General features: G+C 41.6%; 1 protein-coding gene and 1 long non-coding RNA gene across 13 annotated transcripts in view; one reads left to right on the forward strand and one right to left on the reverse strand.

Moving 5' to 3' along the window:
* LOC310697042 overlaps window positions 1-5,797 on the reverse strand; it is a 30,636-nt gene extending 24,839 nt beyond the window's left edge. Inside the window, exons 1-2 of the long non-coding RNA XR_014520898.1 lie at window positions 5,447-5,797; window positions 4,786-4,954 (exon numbers count right to left, since the gene is read on the reverse strand). This is a non-coding gene — a long non-coding RNA (uncharacterized lncRNA). The remainder of the gene's footprint in view (window positions 1-4,785; window positions 4,955-5,446) is intronic.
* The window catches only part of KCNIP1 (potassium voltage-gated channel interacting protein 1), a 565,439-nt gene that overhangs the window by 494,564 nt on the left and 52,009 nt on the right, over window positions 1-18,866 (forward strand). Inside the window, exon 1 of one of the 12 annotated variants that reach the window (XM_083482872.1) lies at window positions 2,861-3,431. The exons of the other annotated variants lie outside the window; for them this stretch is intronic. Coding sequence (XP_083338998.1) covers window positions 3,323-3,431 — 109 coding nt within the window. The 5' untranslated portion in view covers window positions 2,861-3,322. Of the gene's footprint in view, window positions 1-2,860; window positions 3,432-18,866 lie in introns of those variants that run through there. 12 annotated transcript variants of the gene reach the window in all.

Consider the following 18,866-nt stretch of genomic DNA (forward strand, 5'->3'; position numbering starts at 1 on the left):
TGCCTGTGCTGGCTCGTGTTTTGGGAGTTGGAAGCCAACAAATGTGCCAAATGCTGCGAACTGCCAAATTTAATAAATAATAATAATAATAATAATAATAATACAACAGGTAAAAGTTGTGTATATATTCAATAAAGAGCTTATGCAATAATATATATATATATATATATATATATATATATATATATATATATATATATATATTAAATGCTTTCGTAGATTTTCACGGGTACAGGAATGCAGGTTTTGGTGTCTTCGGGTGTCTTCCCGTGTAAGAGTTGGGGTGTCTAGGCGACGTTTCGACGAGGTCCTAGACACCCCAACTCTTACACGGGAAGACACCCGAAGACACCAAAACCTGCATATATATATATATATATATTACTGACGCATGTGATTTCAGAATTCCACATGGCCATCCCTTACATGTGTAAAGAGACCTGATGCCCTCCAGCTATTTTTCATTCTAATACCCATCAGCCCTAGTCAGCACTGCCAGAGTTCAGGAATGATGGGAATTAGGGAAAGCCACATTACATGAGAGCTTAGTTGTGTGAAATAGTGTCTCTATATCGTCTTAGAAATATTTTTCTCTTCACAGTACTATTTATTATTCACCACCAAAAGTATTTTTCAGTGTACAAGGTCATTTGTAATTCATACCTCATTTATCACTGCAATAACACCGTTAAGTAGTTACTAGTTCTTCACATGGACATAGTTTGAGTAAAGTAGCCTTCTCCAACCTCATGCCTTCCAGAAGTTTTGGACTGCAGCTTCCATAATCCCTGACTATTGGTCATGCTAGCCAGGGTTGATGGTAGTTCTAGTCCAAGATATCTGGAGGGAACCGGGTTGGTAAAGGCTGGTTAAAGTGAGCATGCCCCTAAAAGCGGGGTGAGGGGAGAATGTCACCGCCAGTTGTGGCTCTATAGTGTGTCCTGTATGTTTACAGAAGTAAGTGGTCCCTCTAGTTACAAACTTAATTCGTTCCGGAGGTCCGTTCTTAACCTGAAATTGTTCTTAACCTGAGGCGTGCTTTTGCTAATGGAGCCTCTTGCTGCTGCTGCGCTGCTGGCACATGATTTTTGTTCTCATCCTGGGGCAAAGTTCTCAGCTCGAGGTAGCTCTTCCAGAGTTTGTAACCTGAAGCGTTTGTAAACTGAGGCATTTGTAACTCGAGGTACCACTGTACATATTCTGGGCTGCATCAATAGGAGTATAGCATCTAGATCAAGGGAAGTAATAGTGCCACTGTATTCTGCTCTGGTCAGACCTCACCTGGAGTACTGTGTCCAGTTCTGGGCACCACAGTTCAAGAAGGACACTGACAAACTGGAACGTGTCCAGAGGAGGGCAACCAAAATGGTCAAAGGCCTGGAAACGATGCCTTATGAGGAACGGCTAAGGGAGCTGGGCATGTTTAGCCTGGAGAAGAGGAGGTTAAGGGGTGATATGATAGCCATGTTCAAATATATAAAAGGATGTCATAGAGAGGAGGGAGAAAGGTTGTTTTCTGCTGCTCCAGAGAAGCGGACACGGAGCAATGGATCCAAACTACAAGAAAGAAGATTCCACCTAAACATTAGGAAGAACTTCCTGACAGTAAGAGCTGTTCGACAGTGGAATTTGCTGCCAAGGAGTGTGGTGGAGTCTCCTGCTTTGGAGGTCTTTAAGCAGAGGCTTGACAACCATATGTCAGGAGTGCTCTGATGGTGTTTCCTGCTTGGCAGGGGGTTGGACTCGATGGCCCTTGTGGTCTTTTCCAACTCTATGATTCTATGATTCTATATTCCCTTCAGAAATTACTAGTCTCTTCCATATGATATTCAGGTAGCATCTTTTAAAAATTAAAGTTAAAAAAAGACTGTCTGCCTGGTAAAATATGAAACGGACCTAAGGACCAAAGTACATCTGACAAATGGTTCCATTAAAAAAATAAAAACCTGAAGCATCCCTAGAGGACACTGCAAGTTTAAGTAAAGCAGTGAGATGGAAGATCAGCTGCTTAACTCATTTCCCTCCACCTGCTTATGCACCTCTAGCTACTTTTATATCTAAGCATGCTGGGGTGGGGGGCAGGGTGAGAAAGCGATAACCAGATTTCCCCTGTATTGGGAGAAATGCAGCCTGGCAGCAGTTTTGAGCAGAAAAACAGCTAGAGAAAACCAAACTTTCTTCCTCTCAAACTGTTAGCCCCTTAAGGCCACTTCTAAGAAGTCAGGAGAAAGAGAAACAGGAGTGTGTGTTGCATCTAGTTTGAACCTAGGTTTAGTGACTGAACATTTGAATCTGGGTCTCACATCTTAAGTACAAGATGCTATCACTGTATGCAATGGTGGCTACAGTGGTACCTTGGGTTACGAACTTAATTTGCTCCGGAGGTCCGTTCTTAACCCAAAATCGTTCTTAACCTGAGGTGCACTTTCACTAATGGGGCCTCCTGCTGCCGCCATGCAAATTCCGTTCTCATCCTGGGGCAGAGTTTGCAACTCGGAGCAACTACTTCCGGGTTAGCAGAGTTTGTAACTTGAAGCGTTTGTAACCCAAGGTACCACTGTATATGAAACTTTGGCTCTTCCTGGCCTTGAAATTTCATGGATATGCATAATCTAAATCAGTTTTTTACTATAGGGCTGCTAGCCCATTCTCAGGTCTCCACAAAAAGTAAATAGTGTGTTTCCTTTTGAATACATTAGGAAAGAGGAACTGTGGTCCCACTTACAGATTGGACATGCTGAGCAATTCTTGGAGGAAGCCTTGATGATTGGAAAACAAAGATCATAATGTGGGGAAGGAGCGAAATTAAGATCCTTTATCATTTCCTTCAGTATCTCCCTCCCCCTTATTGTACAAACCAACAAAAGCAATTGGAAGAAGCATTATTTGGCTGGAGTTGATCAAACGATCCCAAGTGCAAGATAAGTGACCCACAGATGCTGCTGAGGTTAGCAACATGGTGTTAAGTTGTAAATGAGAGGGATAAACTGTAGAGACAATTGCCCTCAAGAGAGAGAAAGACGGAGGGGGGGGGGTGGAGAAACTAAATCATACATTACTGTTAAAATGTGGAAAAGAGCAGGACTGCGAGAGTGTGGGGTGGGGAAAGGCGGAGGAACAGGAAACACAGGAAAAGGAAAAGAGTGAGAATCACACTCACGCACAAGGAGAGACGGAGAGAACGAAAGAGAGAAAATGAGCCATGCACTTACCCAGCAGCAGGAAGAAAAGCTTCAAACAGCTGAATATCCCCCTGCTTTCAATCCCTGCCTGCTGTTTTGCTAGCACGCCGGAGGCTACTATCTGTGTGTTATCTTAAAGGATGTGGAGCAAAGGCGAGTCTGAAGGGCTTCAGACTTTAGGAATTGTGGTGGTGATTTGCTCCTCTCTGAAACTTTTGCACTACCTTGGACTAATTGACTTGTCAGATGGTAAGAGATCCTGCAAAGTTCTACCAGCTTGTATACTTTTATGTATATTTTTTTTAAAAAAAACCTATAGTAGCAATCTGAAAGAAATCATAATTTAAAGCACCTTTCTCCTTTATAACTACGTACTGCTTTTTCTCTCCTGCTTGATTCAGCAGAGTGGAAATTTTGCTTTGTTTTGCTGCTAGCTTCCGGAATTCCAGTTGAGGGGTATTTTTACGTTTTGTTCTTGAATTACAAAGCTAGTCTCCTCCTGTAAATACTGTTTTGCCATAAATGTAGTTCCTGTTTGGTGGAATATGCCTCTCTTGGGATAACTGGAAATAGTCTCATTCTTAAAACTGTTGGGTTTACTCAATGCTTGCTGGACGGAAGTAGTTGCTGCATAACTGCTTGAGCCTAACCACATTTACTCGTAAGTAAGCCCCAGTCAGTGCAATAGTGTCCTATTAAAGTGCACAAGTGAAATCCTTATTAGTGTATTTAGATACAAACTTAATTTTAGAAGCTTTAAAAAGCAAGTGATAAATGGAAAAATAGAAACTATACTCCATAAGCTAAGATTTCTTTCCTTTTGTTTGAAAAAGATTAGAGTTTGGTTTGATATTATCTCGCAATAGGAAAACAGTTCTATTCTACATATTTAAAAGAAGTTTAGCAGCCAAGACTTTGTATTTCAGGATGTTGTCATAAAAAGCTGATAATTCATTAAAAAGCTGATAATTTCTTGAATCAATTGTTTGACATGTAAAATGTAAAAGTAAGGTGAGTAAGCTATCCCTCCCAGAGTTTACAAAGTCCTTTTGACATACTGATGAATAAATATTGTTATTTTACCTTAGCCAGAATCTGTTTGAAATGAAGTCTGCACTAAAGGCAGTGCTTTCATCACTGTGAGGTTTACTAATAAAGTATAAATTAAGAATCAAATAGGAAATGAATGTTTGAGATATATACAAACATATTGGCTGAGGCTGCAATCCTACACATGCTTACTTGGGAGTAACCCCAGCAAACTGACTAGGACTCTGCACTGTTTCATGTTTTGTCCCTTTTGTTGCTCTAGAAGAACACTGACAGCAGCACCTAAATTAAATCTATTCTGATATGGGGCTCCTTGCAGGTAAAAAGTTGCCATTGGTGACAATAAATTAAAATGTCAGCCAACGTTCTATAGATTTTTTTACAGTTATTACATAGCTATATTGCTGATCATCTGAGTCTTCCCATTTTAAGCATGATTATAGGTCAATTTACCCTGATATGAAATGAAATCCAATGAGATGTCTTCCCCCAAAAAGCACCCCAGCACCATCAAGTAACCATCAAGGTAGATGGTATCAAGAAAGGCACTCACCTCAGTGTACTATGGAGGAAAGGGAAGCAGTATGAAATTCTGCAGCAGCTTGCATTTGCAGTGCCATCCATGTGAGTGCAAGAATTCTTTTCTGCTTGCTCTTCGCTGTAATTCCGACTGTGAACTTTTCAAGAAGATAAATCACCTGTTTTGTATGAGCAACACGGTCCTAGAAAAATCGAATTGCTATAATCAATTTGTAGTGGAAGCTCTAGCATCTTACAATATCAGACCTTTATAAAGTGTACTCAAGACTATAATAGTGTTTTAAAACCATTTACTGGACTCCTGTCATTATAAACTCCTGGATGAGATGAACATTTGGCACAAGTTTTTGTTTTGTTTTAGCTAACCTATCATGCAGTGGCGCTGTTCAACTTCATTCAAGTACTGCAATGTTATCTGTATTAAATCTTTGCAGTAAGCAGTGCACGCTAATCCAGCTTCTCTCTGTGCTAATGGACTGCATCTCTTCTGCAGCTTTGGTTGTTAATTGCTAGTGCCTTTTGGGCTGTAAAACTATCCTCCTAGGACATGGCAGCTTGTTGTGTAAAATGCTGCTAAATAGCTTTAAAGTTCTGAATTTATTTTCCCTTGGGCCCATCAAAAACCCCAACTGAAGGAACTCAGATCCATGTCAATTACTCAAAACAGCACTTACCATCTCCTAAAATAACCTTGCTTGCTGTGATGTCACATGAGAAAGTAAATTAATCCTCTAGGCTTTGAGAGTCTTCTAGGTATGACCACCAGCTCTTTCTTTTACCTCCTGGGTGGGGGGTGATTCTGATGGGGAGCAGGTGGCAGACTGTAAAAAAAATAAAGTTGGTTGTGTGTGGTTACTGTGGGCTTAATCATAAAGAGGAATGCCATTCTCATACGTTTCCCTTGTAGATATGACTGATTCTGAAGGGCCAAGTTAAATGCAACACCATACATAAAATCAGCAGTGGCATAAAATATTTTGCAAGTGTAAACAGCAGTAAATCTAGTGTCAAGGAGCAACCCAATGAGCGACCCAACTGGCACCTTGGTGGAGGATGGAGGGGCTTTACTGCTTTACTGCTCCAGGATAGGACCCACACCTCTGTTATTTTCACTGATAAGGAAAGTTGTAAGTTAAACTTGGAAGCTTTCCTTCCAGTACAAATAGCAGATGCAGGCTCCCCAATTTGGATTGGAACCATAAAGCATTCAAGCCCCTCTCCCACCCACTCACAACTTCAATCTAGATTGGGGAGGTGGGCTGTAGTTGCTACTTACACTTTAAAAACCACTCATGCAATTCCTGTTTGTGTGACTTTTGCACAACTTAGTGGTGTTGGATAGTTGTTGGCATGTAATGAGGATCTCTCCCTCATTACAGTCGATCAGGTATATGAAGACGAGCAGCAAAGTCAGTACTCAGGGAATGTGCAGGCGACCTTGGAACGGACAGCTCACGGAAGAACCCCAACCAAACCTAAGAGGAGGCGTGTAGTGGTGATAGGGGATTCCCTACTGAGGGGAACAGAAGCAGTGATCTGTGGGCCTGACAAGATGTCTCGGGAGGTGTGCTGTCTCCCCGGGGCTAAGATCCAAGATGTAACTGAACGACTGCAAGGAATCATAAAACCCACTGACAAATACCCCTTCCTCTTGGTTCATGTGGGAACCAATGACACTGCAAGCAATAGCCTCCAGAAGATCAAAAGAGACTACAAGGCTCTGGGCAGGAAATTGAAGCAATTAAATGCACAAATTGTCATCTCATCTGTCCTCCCAGTTGAACGATGTGGCCCAGGGAGAGAGGGAAAAATAGTGGAAGTGAACAGCTGGCTTCGCAAATGGTGTAAACAGGAACGGTTTGGATTCTTAGATCACGGACTGCATTTTCTTGAAGATGGACTTCTGGCAAGCGATGGGCTGCACCTCACAACGGTTGGGAGGAATGTTTTTGCCAAAAATCTCAGAAACCTCATCAGGAGGGCTTTAAACTGACTAATGTGGGGGAGGGAGACAGTGCTCCTGAAGGTAGGAGTCTATCAATTGATGAAGATGATCATCCAAATGTCATAGACCAAATGGAGCAAACAGCACGCAGACCTAGTGGTGGGAGGAAAAAATCCTTAAATAAGAGACACGGGGGAATGATTAATGGACTTCAATGTCTGTACACTAATGCGCAAAGCATGGGAAATAAACAAGATGAGCTTGAGCTCTTGGTACAGCAAACTAAATATGACATAATAGGCATCACTGAAACCTGTTGGGATAAGTCCCACAATTGGAATGTAATAATGGAGGGATACAAACTATTTCAGAGAAACAGACCAGACAAGAAAAGAGGAGGAGTGGCGTTATATGTCAGGGATGTGTATACCTGTGAAGAGATCCAAGATTTAGAACCTCAAAGCCAAAGTGAGAGCATTTGGGTCAAAATTAAGGGAGAGAAGAATAACAGAGACCTCATTGTGGGAGTTTACTATAGATCCCCAAGCCAAACGGAGGACATAGATGATGCCTTCCTGGAACAGATGGCCAAGCATGCAAAAGGAAGGGAGATAGTAGTAATGGGGAACTTCAATTACCCGGATATTTGTTGGATGTCAAACTCAGCCAAGAGCATAAGGTCAAACAGATTCCTCACTGGCCTTGCAGACAACTTCATTGTCCAGAAAGTGGGAGAAGCAACAAGAGGAACAGCCATTTTAGATCTGGTCCTAACCAATGTTGATGACCTGGTTAGTGGGGTAGAAGTGGAAGGATCATTAGGCGCAAGTGATCATGCTCTTCTGAAGTTTACTATACAGCAGAAAGGAGCAGCCAAGCATACTAGGACTCAATTTCTTGACTTTAAGAAAGCCGACTTCATAAAACTTAGGGAAGTGCTGGGTGAGATCCCATGGACAGTAATACTAAAAGGATTGGCTGGGAGTTTGTTAAGAGGGAGATAGTAAAAGCACAACTTCAGGCAATACCAATGAGACGGAAACATGGAAGGTGCCTAAAGAAGCCAGGGTGGCTATCTAAAGAACTTTTAACTGAGTTAAGATTAAAAAAGGATGTGTACAAAAAATGGAAAAGGGGGGAAACCACCAAAGAGGAATTCAAACAAATAGCCAGCACGTGTAGACACAAAGTCAGAAAAGCTAAAGCACAGAATGAACTCAGGCTTGCTAGAGAGGTTAAAAGCAACAAAAAAGGCTTTTATGGGTATGTCCGTAGCAAAAGGAAGAACAAAGAAACAGTGGGGTCACTCAGAGGAGAAGATGGTGAAATGCAAACGGGACACAGAAAGGGCTGAACTCCTCAATGCCTTCTTTGCCTCAGTCTTCTCCGATAAAGAAAACAATGCCCGACCTGAAGAATTTGGAGCAAATGGTTCAGCAGAGGAAACACAGCCCAGAATAACTAAGGAGATAGTACAAGAATACTTGGCTAGTTTAGATGTATTCAAGTCTCCAGGGCCAGATGAACTGCATCCAAGAGTATTAAAAGAACTGGCAGAGGTGATCTCAGAACCACTGGCAGTCATCTTTGAGAATTCCTGGAGAACAGGCGAAGTCCCGGCAGACTGGAGGAGGGCAAATGTTGTCCCTATTTTCAAAAAGGGGAAAAGAGAGGACCCAAATAATTATCGCCCAGTCAGTCTGACATCAATACCAGAGAAGATTCTGGAGCAGATCATTAAGCAAACAGTCTGTGAGCACCTAGAAAGGAATGCTGTGATCACCAATAGTCAGCATGGATTTCTGAAAAATAAGTCATGTCAGACTAACCTGATCTCGTTTTTTGACAGAATTACAAGCCTGGTAGATGAAGGGAACGCAGTGGATGTAGCCTACCTTGATTTTAGCAAGGCATTCGACAAGGTGCCCCATGATATTCTTGTAAAGAAGCTGGTAAAATGCGATCTTGACTATGCTACCACTCAGTGGATTTGTAACTGGCTGACTGACCAAACCCAAAGGGTGCTCATCAATGGTTCCTCTTCATCCTGAGGAAGAGTGACTAGTGGGGTGCCACAGGGTTCTGTCTTGGGCCCGGTCTTATTCAACATCTTTATCAACGACTTGGATGATGGACTCAAGGGCATCCTGATCAAATTTGCAGATGACACCAAACTGGGAGGGGTGGCTAACACTCCAGAGGACAGGATCACACTTCAAAACGACCTTGACAGATTAGAGAACTGGGCCAAAACAAACAAGATGAACTTTAACAGGGAGAAATGTAAAGTATTGCACTTGGGCAAAAAAAATGAGAGGCACAAATACAAGATGGGGGACACCTGGCTTGAGAGCAGTACATGTGAAAAGGATCTAGGAGTCTTGGTTGACCACAAACTTGACATGAGCCAGCAGTGTGACGCTGCAGCTAAAAAAGCCAATGCTATTCTGGGCTGCATCAATAGGAGTATAGCATCTAGATCAAGGGAAGTAATAGTGCCACTGTATTCTGCTCTGGTCACACCTCACCTGGAGTACTGTGTCCAGTTCTGGGCACCACAGTTGAAGAAGGACACTGACAAACTGGAACGTGTCCAGAGGAGGGCAACCAAAATGGTCAAAGGCCTGGAAACGATGCCTTATGAGGAACGGCTAAGGGAGCTGGGCATGTTTAGCCTGGAGAAGAGGAGGTTAAGGGGTGATATGATAGCCATGTTCAAATATATAAAAGGATGTCATATAGAGAAGGGAGAAAGGTTGTTTTCTGCTGCTCCAGAGAAGCGGACACGGAGCAATGGATCCAAACTACAAGAAAGAAGATTCCACCTAAACATTAGGAAGAACTTCCTGACAGTAAGAGCTGTTTGACAGTGGAATTTGCTGCCAAGGCGTGTGGTGGAGTCTCCTGCTTTGGAGGTCTTTAAGCAGAGGCTTGACAACCATATGTCAGGAGTGCTCTGATGGTGTTTCCTGCTTGGCAGGGGGTTGGACTCGATGGCCCTTGTGGTCTATTCCAACTCTATGATTCTATGATTCTATGATCTGTCTATCTCAGGATACAACGGACGAGGGCACCTTTGGGGTTAAAGTCAAACTTTGGAAGGTTATAGTGCCTGCTGTGGCTGTAGAGACCAACATGGGAGATACGTCTTTTATTGCAGCTGGGGCAGATGAAGGAGTCCAGTTGTGCTACTGCTGATGCACTTTGATGTTTCTACTCTCTGCACTTCTCCCAGCAGTCCTCCTCTGGTCACTGCTATGGAAGCACAACCTGACTGTCTCCAGGCACTGTAGTCATCTGCAAGAGATTCCCATATGGCGGGGTTGATGTTGCCAGCCTTCATGTCACATTTGAAGAAATCATTGTAACGCAAAGTTGTTCTGTCAATGGGTCTGGTGCCTGAAGCCAGCTCCCTGTAGAGTAATTGTGGCCCTACAAAATCCAGCTAATCCAATAACATGCATAATGTTCCTTGTAATGTAGCAGTAAGATGAGACTAACAGAAAAATAGAAAGTACACATCAAGTGTGCTAGATTCACCAGATGGTTTGTACAACATTTAAAAACTAAGACTTATAATGCTAAAAGCAACCTTGTATTAGAAAGGTTATCATTGTAAAGCAATTTTATATATACGTTATATATTCAACATCAGGAAGACACTAGGTTCTCCATCCCTGCTATAGAAAAACCAACCTGAGAAAGGATAAGCATGGCTTCTACACTGTCTTGCCAACCTTTTAAGAAATTCCTTAGGCAAATTGGCTTAGTTTTTTAAATTGTTTTTATTAAAGATTTTCTTGGATTACAAAAGTACATACAGCATTTCTGCTTTCAATTCTTGGATCCTTTCTACAGATCAGTTACGTTTGATGCGAGACACTAATGTTATAGAGAGTATAAGTTTGGGGGAGAAAAGAGGTGGTGAGAGAGAGCAAGGAAAATAGAAGGGGGATAGTAAACTTTCATTCTTTTACATATTGGCTTAGTTGACTTTGTGTTTTAAATTGTTGTTTTGCTTTAAATGAATCTGCTGGTTTTTGTGTTTTTTGCTGTATTTTGCTGCTTATAATGTACATCACCTTGAGGCAATCGTGGAGAAGGTAATTAATAATAATCATAAGAAAATCATGCAAATTGCAATGGTTGTTAATAATGACAAGCAGGATCTGCAATGAAGTGCTGCTGTGTATCTTCACCCACTAGGGTAAGTGTTTCTATCTTCAGAAAACCTGAAACAGGAGCTTTATAGTGCTGTTCAGGCCTCTTGCATTTCTGGAATGGAAAGGACACCCCCAACCCTAATTTTCCCCACCCCCACCAAGATACTTACTAGAAGCAACTTAAATCCCCCTCCTCCGCCGCCCTCCATTTTTCTTTTGTTTTACTTTTTTTGGTTTCGTTTTAGTTGGCACAGGTAGATTCCAAACATCCAGTGTCTCCAATTGCTCTCTGTCGTAGCCTTGATTGACAGAAGCACACAGTCCACCTGACTTCTAGATTCTTTGCTCCCCTGGCTTACTGGAATTTCAACTGCCATCAACATTCTGTAAACTCACTGTTTCCTGTGAGGTAGCTTTTCAGTTTTTATGTAGGCTTTCTGAACAGCCGTAGCTCAGTGGTAGAGAATCTGCCTTGCTTGCAGAAGGCTCCAGCTTCAATGCCTGGCATCTCAAGGTAGGATATGAGAGACCCATTGCCTAAAACCCTGGACAACCACAGCCAATCAGTATAGGCAATACTAAGCTAGATGGACCAATGGTTTGACTTGGTATAAAGCAGGCTCCTATGCTCCCACATGTCTTTTAATTTTCCAGCTTACATATTTTGCATATCTAGGGCATCTCTGAGTATACAGAAACAACTAGCTTACTTTTGGTGTGGTACTATTTTACTCCAGAATGCTAGACACTAAACCACCAGAGTTTGCTCTTACAGAGAATGATAACTAAATGAACTTTCATCTTTCAAAGGCGGAATACAAGAGATTTGCAAGATGCTGAAGATAAACAAGGAATGATCTTCACCTTTATACTCTGCCTGTGTAGTCACAGACCCTGTGCAATAAGATCCATAACACTCACATTCACAATCACACAGTACTCACAATCACAACATACATATTACTGAGGAGAAGAATACTGCACTTTGCTGAGAAGCTGAAATATCTTAGCAATACAAGTTCTAGTTTGAGTTGAATAAAGATGACTGGATCCCTGAACAAAATGAGTGTGCTTATTCTGCTAAAAGTAATCACACGGAGAGCTTCCCTTCCCCAATCTTAATTAATGATTGATCTAATGAACTTTTTTCTGAACATGTTCCCTTTTGATGTGATATTTCAAAGGACTTTCTGGGTGTGGTAAGTGCATGTGGGAGTGTGTTCAGAAGAAATGTTGATTATGCAAAATGAAAAGGTAAGGAGAAGTCACCTTGTGGAGGCTTCAAAATCGATATGAGAATTGTGCCTCTGTCCTGCTGACACAAGAAATTCAGTTTTACTGAATTGTAGATTGGGCTGCTAGTGATTTAAAATAGCAAACTGACAGTCAGACATTCAGACCAAAAAATGCATAATTAGACAATCCATTTTATTTTATTGTTCCTCTGAACAGCTCTGCCTGATGAAGGCCCTCCTGTTGAGATTGAAAAGCCTGCAACTCTAAAGAAATATAAATGATCTCTAATCAAATATAACACTTTATAGCATTCTATATACCATCCTATTGAGCTAAAATGGAATAGCTGTGACCATTAATGTAATGGTGAAGGCTTATAGAATCAAGAATAATTTACTTTTTCATTCTATCCCAGTCTATCATTCTACCCAGTCCCCATTGAAGAAGTCTATGAACTTCCCGGATTTGAAGATCTAAGCTACATGAACAGAGACTCCCTCTTCTGAATATCTGCCCTTTGAAACCATTTGTAGTAGAAGATAACCCAGGAACTCAAACACTTTTAAAGTCTGTTTGACCAAAGGTGATAATAGCATGGTAGAAGTATTAGGTGAACACCAAAGGAAGCCAAATTTGATTGCCTAAGTAGCATAAAGACATAATTGTCTTCACTTTAGGATCTCTTATTGGATGGGATTGTTTATGTGACTATTCCCAGGAAAAGAAGACCTAATAATTGTAAGGAAAAAATAGTACCAAACCAAGATCAGATCAAGGAGCATGAAAAGAAAGGATTGAAAAAAGGTGAGCATTCAAGTCTCATATAATCTATTGCATCTCTTCTTCCATAATCTTCCCCTTTTTCATAAGCAGGATATAATTTTTGTCTTGTTGGTTCATATGAAGCCATAAAATATTTTTGTCAGCAGACAAGATAAAATAGACCGCACTTTTAAGCCATGAGATTTCTGCAGAAAATGAGGATTAAATTCCAAAATGGTGCTTTATCCACTTGTATGTATTTGCACTTCTCTAGCATCATGGTTTTTCCATGAAAGACACCATCTTCTTACATTTCTGTACACATCTACAACCCCCTCCCCATTTCAGTCAAAATGAATGAAGGAGGTTAATGATCCTCTTAGTGTGCAATTCTTTAGCTCCCGAGAGGGCATTCCAGGAGTCACAGGACAGATTGGATATCTGTTTCGAATATCAGACAAAGTTCAGATGTTGGAGAGGGAGATTCAATGTCAGATTTTCCTACCCTGCCACCATCAAGGGCTCCGACGCCCTGGTCCAACATCAGTAAGGCCAAAAAAGATGTGTGTCAGGTGCAGTTCATGAACCAGAAAACAGCTTGGAACTGAAGGATCCAGAGCCATCCTGGTACCTTCACAAATCCCCAAGCTGGGGAGGAGGAATTTACATTTCTCAACATGCTTCTCAGCATGTCCAAATTGCTTCCTTTCATTGAAAACTTTTTTTTTTTTTGCAAAAAAATCCCCCAAACTACAAAAGCAGACGGAGCAACACAGTACCCATTACTCAAGCTCAGCAGGACTTTGGCTCTGGCAGTTGATGAATTGCCTTTGGTTCTTCTCCCCACTTTAGGATTTCAGCCTTAGTGAGAGCAAAGATCCTCTTACTGGGTCTCTCTCTCTTATTTAACTGGCATCTAGGAAATGAGTGAATCATTCAGAGCTCTGTACCTAGAGAAAGGAGCATGAGCCCCTTTCATCTATCGAGGATATGTCTGGGCTCTGCTAGATCTGCTTTATGAGCTTGGCTCTTGTTCTGCTTTCTTACTGGAGCCCCCAACAATCACTGGGATAGCTTTACAGTGCTGATGCATTTCATTTCTCCTAAATATAGAGTGATCTGGTTCAAATATGATGTGCACTCTTGGATAGTTGTCAGCATTGATTAAATAATGCCACAACAACGAAGGTCTCCTATTCTTATATGGGTGTCTTCAAGTTTTACTTTTCAAAAAGCAAGAGATTCAAACATTCATTTTTATCTCCAAGTCTGTTGCTTCGTTAAAGGACGTGTTCTCCAGAAAAAGAAATAATAATACAGAGATGACCAGAGATTTTTTAGGAGGTCTGGATTTTCCATGTTCAGAAAGAAAGAAAGAAACGGCTTCGGAGGCTTAGGTACATGGGAATAGGAATAGAGGAGAATTTCATTCAGTTGGCTTTTAAAAGCGAATCAGCCTAATCCACAGTTCATGGAACACCATTGGATTTGGATTGCATTTTTCTCTGATTTTGTGTTGTTTTGTTTGTGTGATATAGTCTTGGTTAATGTGTACAAAAGTGTACAGAAATGTGTATTCCATGATGAAAGGCATATTTTAGGGGACATGCATAGAAAAGTCTCCTAAACGTGTATTTTTGGAGGGGAAATGCCTGTTTTAGGGGACAGTGTACATATTAGAGATTTTAAAATAATTTTTAAAAAAACAGGAAATGGAACTGACATGAGTAAATGCATGCAGAAATGACATGGAATGGAAATAGGCTGACCCATCCATGCCTACATGGGAGTCTGCATTTCACTGACTCAAACCATTGGTGCACCTAGTTCAGTGTTGTCTCCATATACTGGCAGCAGCTCTCTGTCCTTTCAGACAAAGGGTTCTTTTCCGGCTCTATCTGATGCCAAGGATTGGACCTGGAATCTCTTGCATACAAGTCATATGCTGTACCACTGAGTTATAGTCCTCCCCTAGTTAATTTGAGTCCAAGCTCATTTGACTGGCTAGTCCCACTGTACACATGGAAATCCTTGCACTGACGGGACACATTAGTTTGAAACTACACACTGTCTATGATCTAGAGATCCCTGTGTCCATTGGTGGGTGCACCAGAGCTTTTCAGGTTCCAGTTCCTTCTGCAACTCTGTTGAACCCTCCCTGCCAACTTGCTCCTGGACGTTTGGAGTGACTCTCCAGAGAAGAATGTGATAGGTATGTTTCCAGGGGAAATCACTGACACAGGCACACACACCACTAAGCTTTTGCACAGGAACCTTTAGATTCAAGTTACTATGTTCAAATGAATATATACTACATATAGCATAGAACTATATGTAGAGAAAATTTATTATGTATTGGTGTCAAGTCACCACAAATTGTCCACACACAGCTGGTTTTATGAGAAAGGGATTCTGGATGGGGCTTTAGTTTAATTGTAAATCTCAACACAGCTCATTTAGACATTAAGGATAGAAGCAAACAACGATTTTATTGTGTTTGCATAAGGAATGAATCTCACAAATGTACTGACAGTTTACAAAAGATGTTATAGTTTGTCCAGGTTACATTTTCAGATATATTTTTTTAGGATTTCATTTTCAATGAAAACATTTTTAATTAAACTAGATATTTCTCCAATATTAATGAAACTTAAACTTTAGTTATAATGTAGTGCAAGTAAGTTGTAACTTAGTTTAAACTCTGGGCTATTGAACAGTAGATCACTGAATTTTTCCCCCTTCCAGGAGTCAAGTTTGCTGATTCATTTGTGGAGATGGTTATTGATCAGCAGCCAGAATACCCTGCTTTTGTTCATTGCCAAGACACTTCTTTGCCCAGAAACAGGGCTGGCTCAAGACATTTTGCTGCCCGAGGCACAACAGCAAATGCCATCTCCACTTCCCTCCCCACCCCACAATAAAGGCAAGGTCCATGTTGTCCAAGGTTGGCCGATTAATTTTGACCTCTGAGGCAGAAAATCCTAGAAGCATCTATATACAACAACAACAACAGCAACAACAACAACAACAAATTAAATAAGTAACATTTTGCTGCCATTTCTGCCTGAGGCAGCTGCCTCACTCTGCCTCATGGTAGGGCCAGCCTTGCAATATGTTTGTTTTCAATCATCCTCTCATTTTCTCATTATCCAGAGGTTTTTTCTTACTGATGATATCTTACAGATTAACAGAGAATAGTCTAAAGGCCCATGGCACATTTCTGCTGATCTAACCAAGCACATTTGGCCATGTAAACTGATTATATGAGCAACTGCCTGTAAAAGCTGCTCTGAGCTCCTTGTGGGAAAAGCAGGGAATAAGTCTAGTAAATAAATGTGAACAGACAGTGTTTAGTAAGTGCCTGTGAAAAATTGGCAGGCTTCTGCACACACTTGGGCATTTGCTACTTCCCATTCAGTCGTTTTGCATTTTGCATTTTGCGTGCTCTTCTTGATTTTCCTAGCCTATTCACTTCCCCTGGTGCTCAAACCATCAATTCAGATTAGCTGCTGGCAGCTCCTGATGGCATAGACAGGCTTTCCTTTCTGCATTAGCTATAATAAGGTGAGCTACAGGATGATGGTGTGGATTAGTTGCAGAATCCCAAGCCTGGGATGTGATTTGGTCATTTCTAGTATTTATTTTTCAGTTAATTTAAAGCAGCCTTTTGGAGGGCACTTATTGCACATTGGTATTATTCACATATTGCATATTGGTATTTTCTTGGTCTGTTTATGTCCACTTCTGAAATGCTGTCCTCTGGTGTTCAGTTTATTGAAAGTCTTAACAGCTGGCTTTGGAGTCATTAACGTCTAGTTATGAACATGCTGCACAGAAAATGGTTGCTTTGTGTTATGCTTTTATGTGGTTCCAAAGCACACTGCTGTTAAAGTGGCTATTAAGAAATGCTATGTTAACGGCAGACAAAATGCAAAAGCTATGCCCCTGCAGTTTCTACCAGTTACTTACCTTGCTGTGTTGTCTTTTTCTATATATATTTAAGACAGGCGTGGTCAATTAAGTAACTAGCATTTTCTTAAGGGAGAGGAAAAAATATTATTGCATCACCTCTATCATCCACTTCTATTTTTATATAGTCCTGGCATATTAGAGAACATAGAGGTGATATGGTCCCTGTCTACTTTCAGATTTGGTTTTGGTGGGGTAGCATGATAATGATGATGATTTATTAAATTTCTTACTCATGAGGTCCCAGAGTGATCTGCACCAGGGAAGGAGAACCTCCAGTGATATGCCTATAATTCAGCCTAGAACGGATCCCAAATAGTTGTGTAAGGCCATTTCCCCTAAACCACAGCCACCTGCGCACACCTGACACACGTGACATCAGATGTGGGTCATATAAAGACCCAGCTACAAAGGAACATCTGTGAGCTTAAAGTGAGGTCCCAATTGTTCCTTTATAAGTGGGTCTTGCTGACAGTGCCAATCCACTAATTGATGCAGACAGCGAGTCCCACCAAGTTGGGGTCCCCCTAATGTAGCAATGGGCTTCTCTGTCACCATGGCAGTAGACATGTGCTGCTCAACAGGGTAATGTAAGCCAGTTTGCATGTTCCAAGTCTGCTATGCAAGGGCTTGGACGACACACTAGAGCAGCATTGCTATCAGCCAGGTCCAACACCAAGGCCCAATCCTTGTGCCCAGTTCACTGAAGCATGCCTGGGCCTAGGCCATGGATGGGGAACCTGTGGTGTACCCTAACTCTCAACCATCTGGGACGGAAGGCAGTGGTTAGGGATGTGACCGAGCAAGCTAAATAAAGCCCCCACAAGTGTTACAATCTCCCTAGGGGTTTTAATAAACCTCTTCCCTGGAACTGCTTTCAAACTCCTGACTGGTCCCAACATGCACCTGAGCTGGAGAGAGCTAAGTGAATAAAAAATCATGCAGGCCAACTCATGCTGGGAAATCATTTCTCCCCTTATGCTTCTAAAAACTTTTCATCTTGTTCCAGTGTTTCTGGCCTAAGATTCTTTTCCCCACCCATCTTTTTCTTTTCTCCTTTTTTGGTGATATGTCAAACAATTTTTGACACAATATTTCATTACAAGTTCTTTAATCCACTTCCCGCAAGCCAATTAGTTGAAGTAGTCTAATTGGTTTCTCATTAAATAAAAAAGAGCTTCTTCTGCTAATAATTTATTCAGACTTGTAAATCCAAAGCTGCTTTTATGCTCTTTCCTGTCCTCCAAGGATATCAAGATCCCATAGCTCTCTTAACAATGAATGCCTGTCATCATAAGGGGCTATCCAGCTATGTGGGCTAGAGCTCTCATTGATTAGCTTTGGGCCTCCTGGAATGGAATATGAGTCTCTATAGATTGCACACACACACACACACACACACACACACACACACACACACACACACCACTCTGGCTCTTTACCTATTTCTTCTCTCTGTCAAGAATATATAAATCTGAACTTCTACTAGGAAAAACTTCACTTCCTGTAATAATCTCCAGGCTTCATTTTGAACAGGAATGGGGCTGAGCAGTTGGAATTCACTTGGCCTTTGATGGAAGCCATCTCCCCTCAAGAATCTCAGTCAGAGCTGATGCCTGACAGCTACCAACATGTGAAGACTGCTTTCATTAAGGGATGAGAACCTGCCCCCCCCAAGAGTTCTTGGACTGCAACTCCTGTTATCCCTGTCTGTTGGCCTGTTAACTGAGGCTGATAGAAGTTGGAGTCCTACAATGTCTGAAGGGCCGCAGGTTCCTCTTACCTAAGTGCTCAGTGTCACTCTTTAGAGCAGGGATGGAGATCCTGTTGACCTATGGTCAGCTTCAGGCCAAGCTGATGGTTGCTCAGCAACATTTGGTGGGCCATGGGCTCCCATCCCTGGCAGATTATTTCCCCTGGGAGCTGCTCCTGGGTCAGCAGACGATAAGGGTGAGAGAATGCTGTATGGATAATCCTGGTTCAATATGAATGCAGTTGGTTCCTGTACTAGTTTTGAGT

Source organism: Podarcis liolepis, assembly GCF_965112155.1.
Source record: "Podarcis liolepis genome assembly, chromosome: 2".
NCBI classification, from domain to species: domain Eukaryota; kingdom Metazoa; phylum Chordata; class Lepidosauria; order Squamata; family Lacertidae; genus Podarcis; species Podarcis liolepis.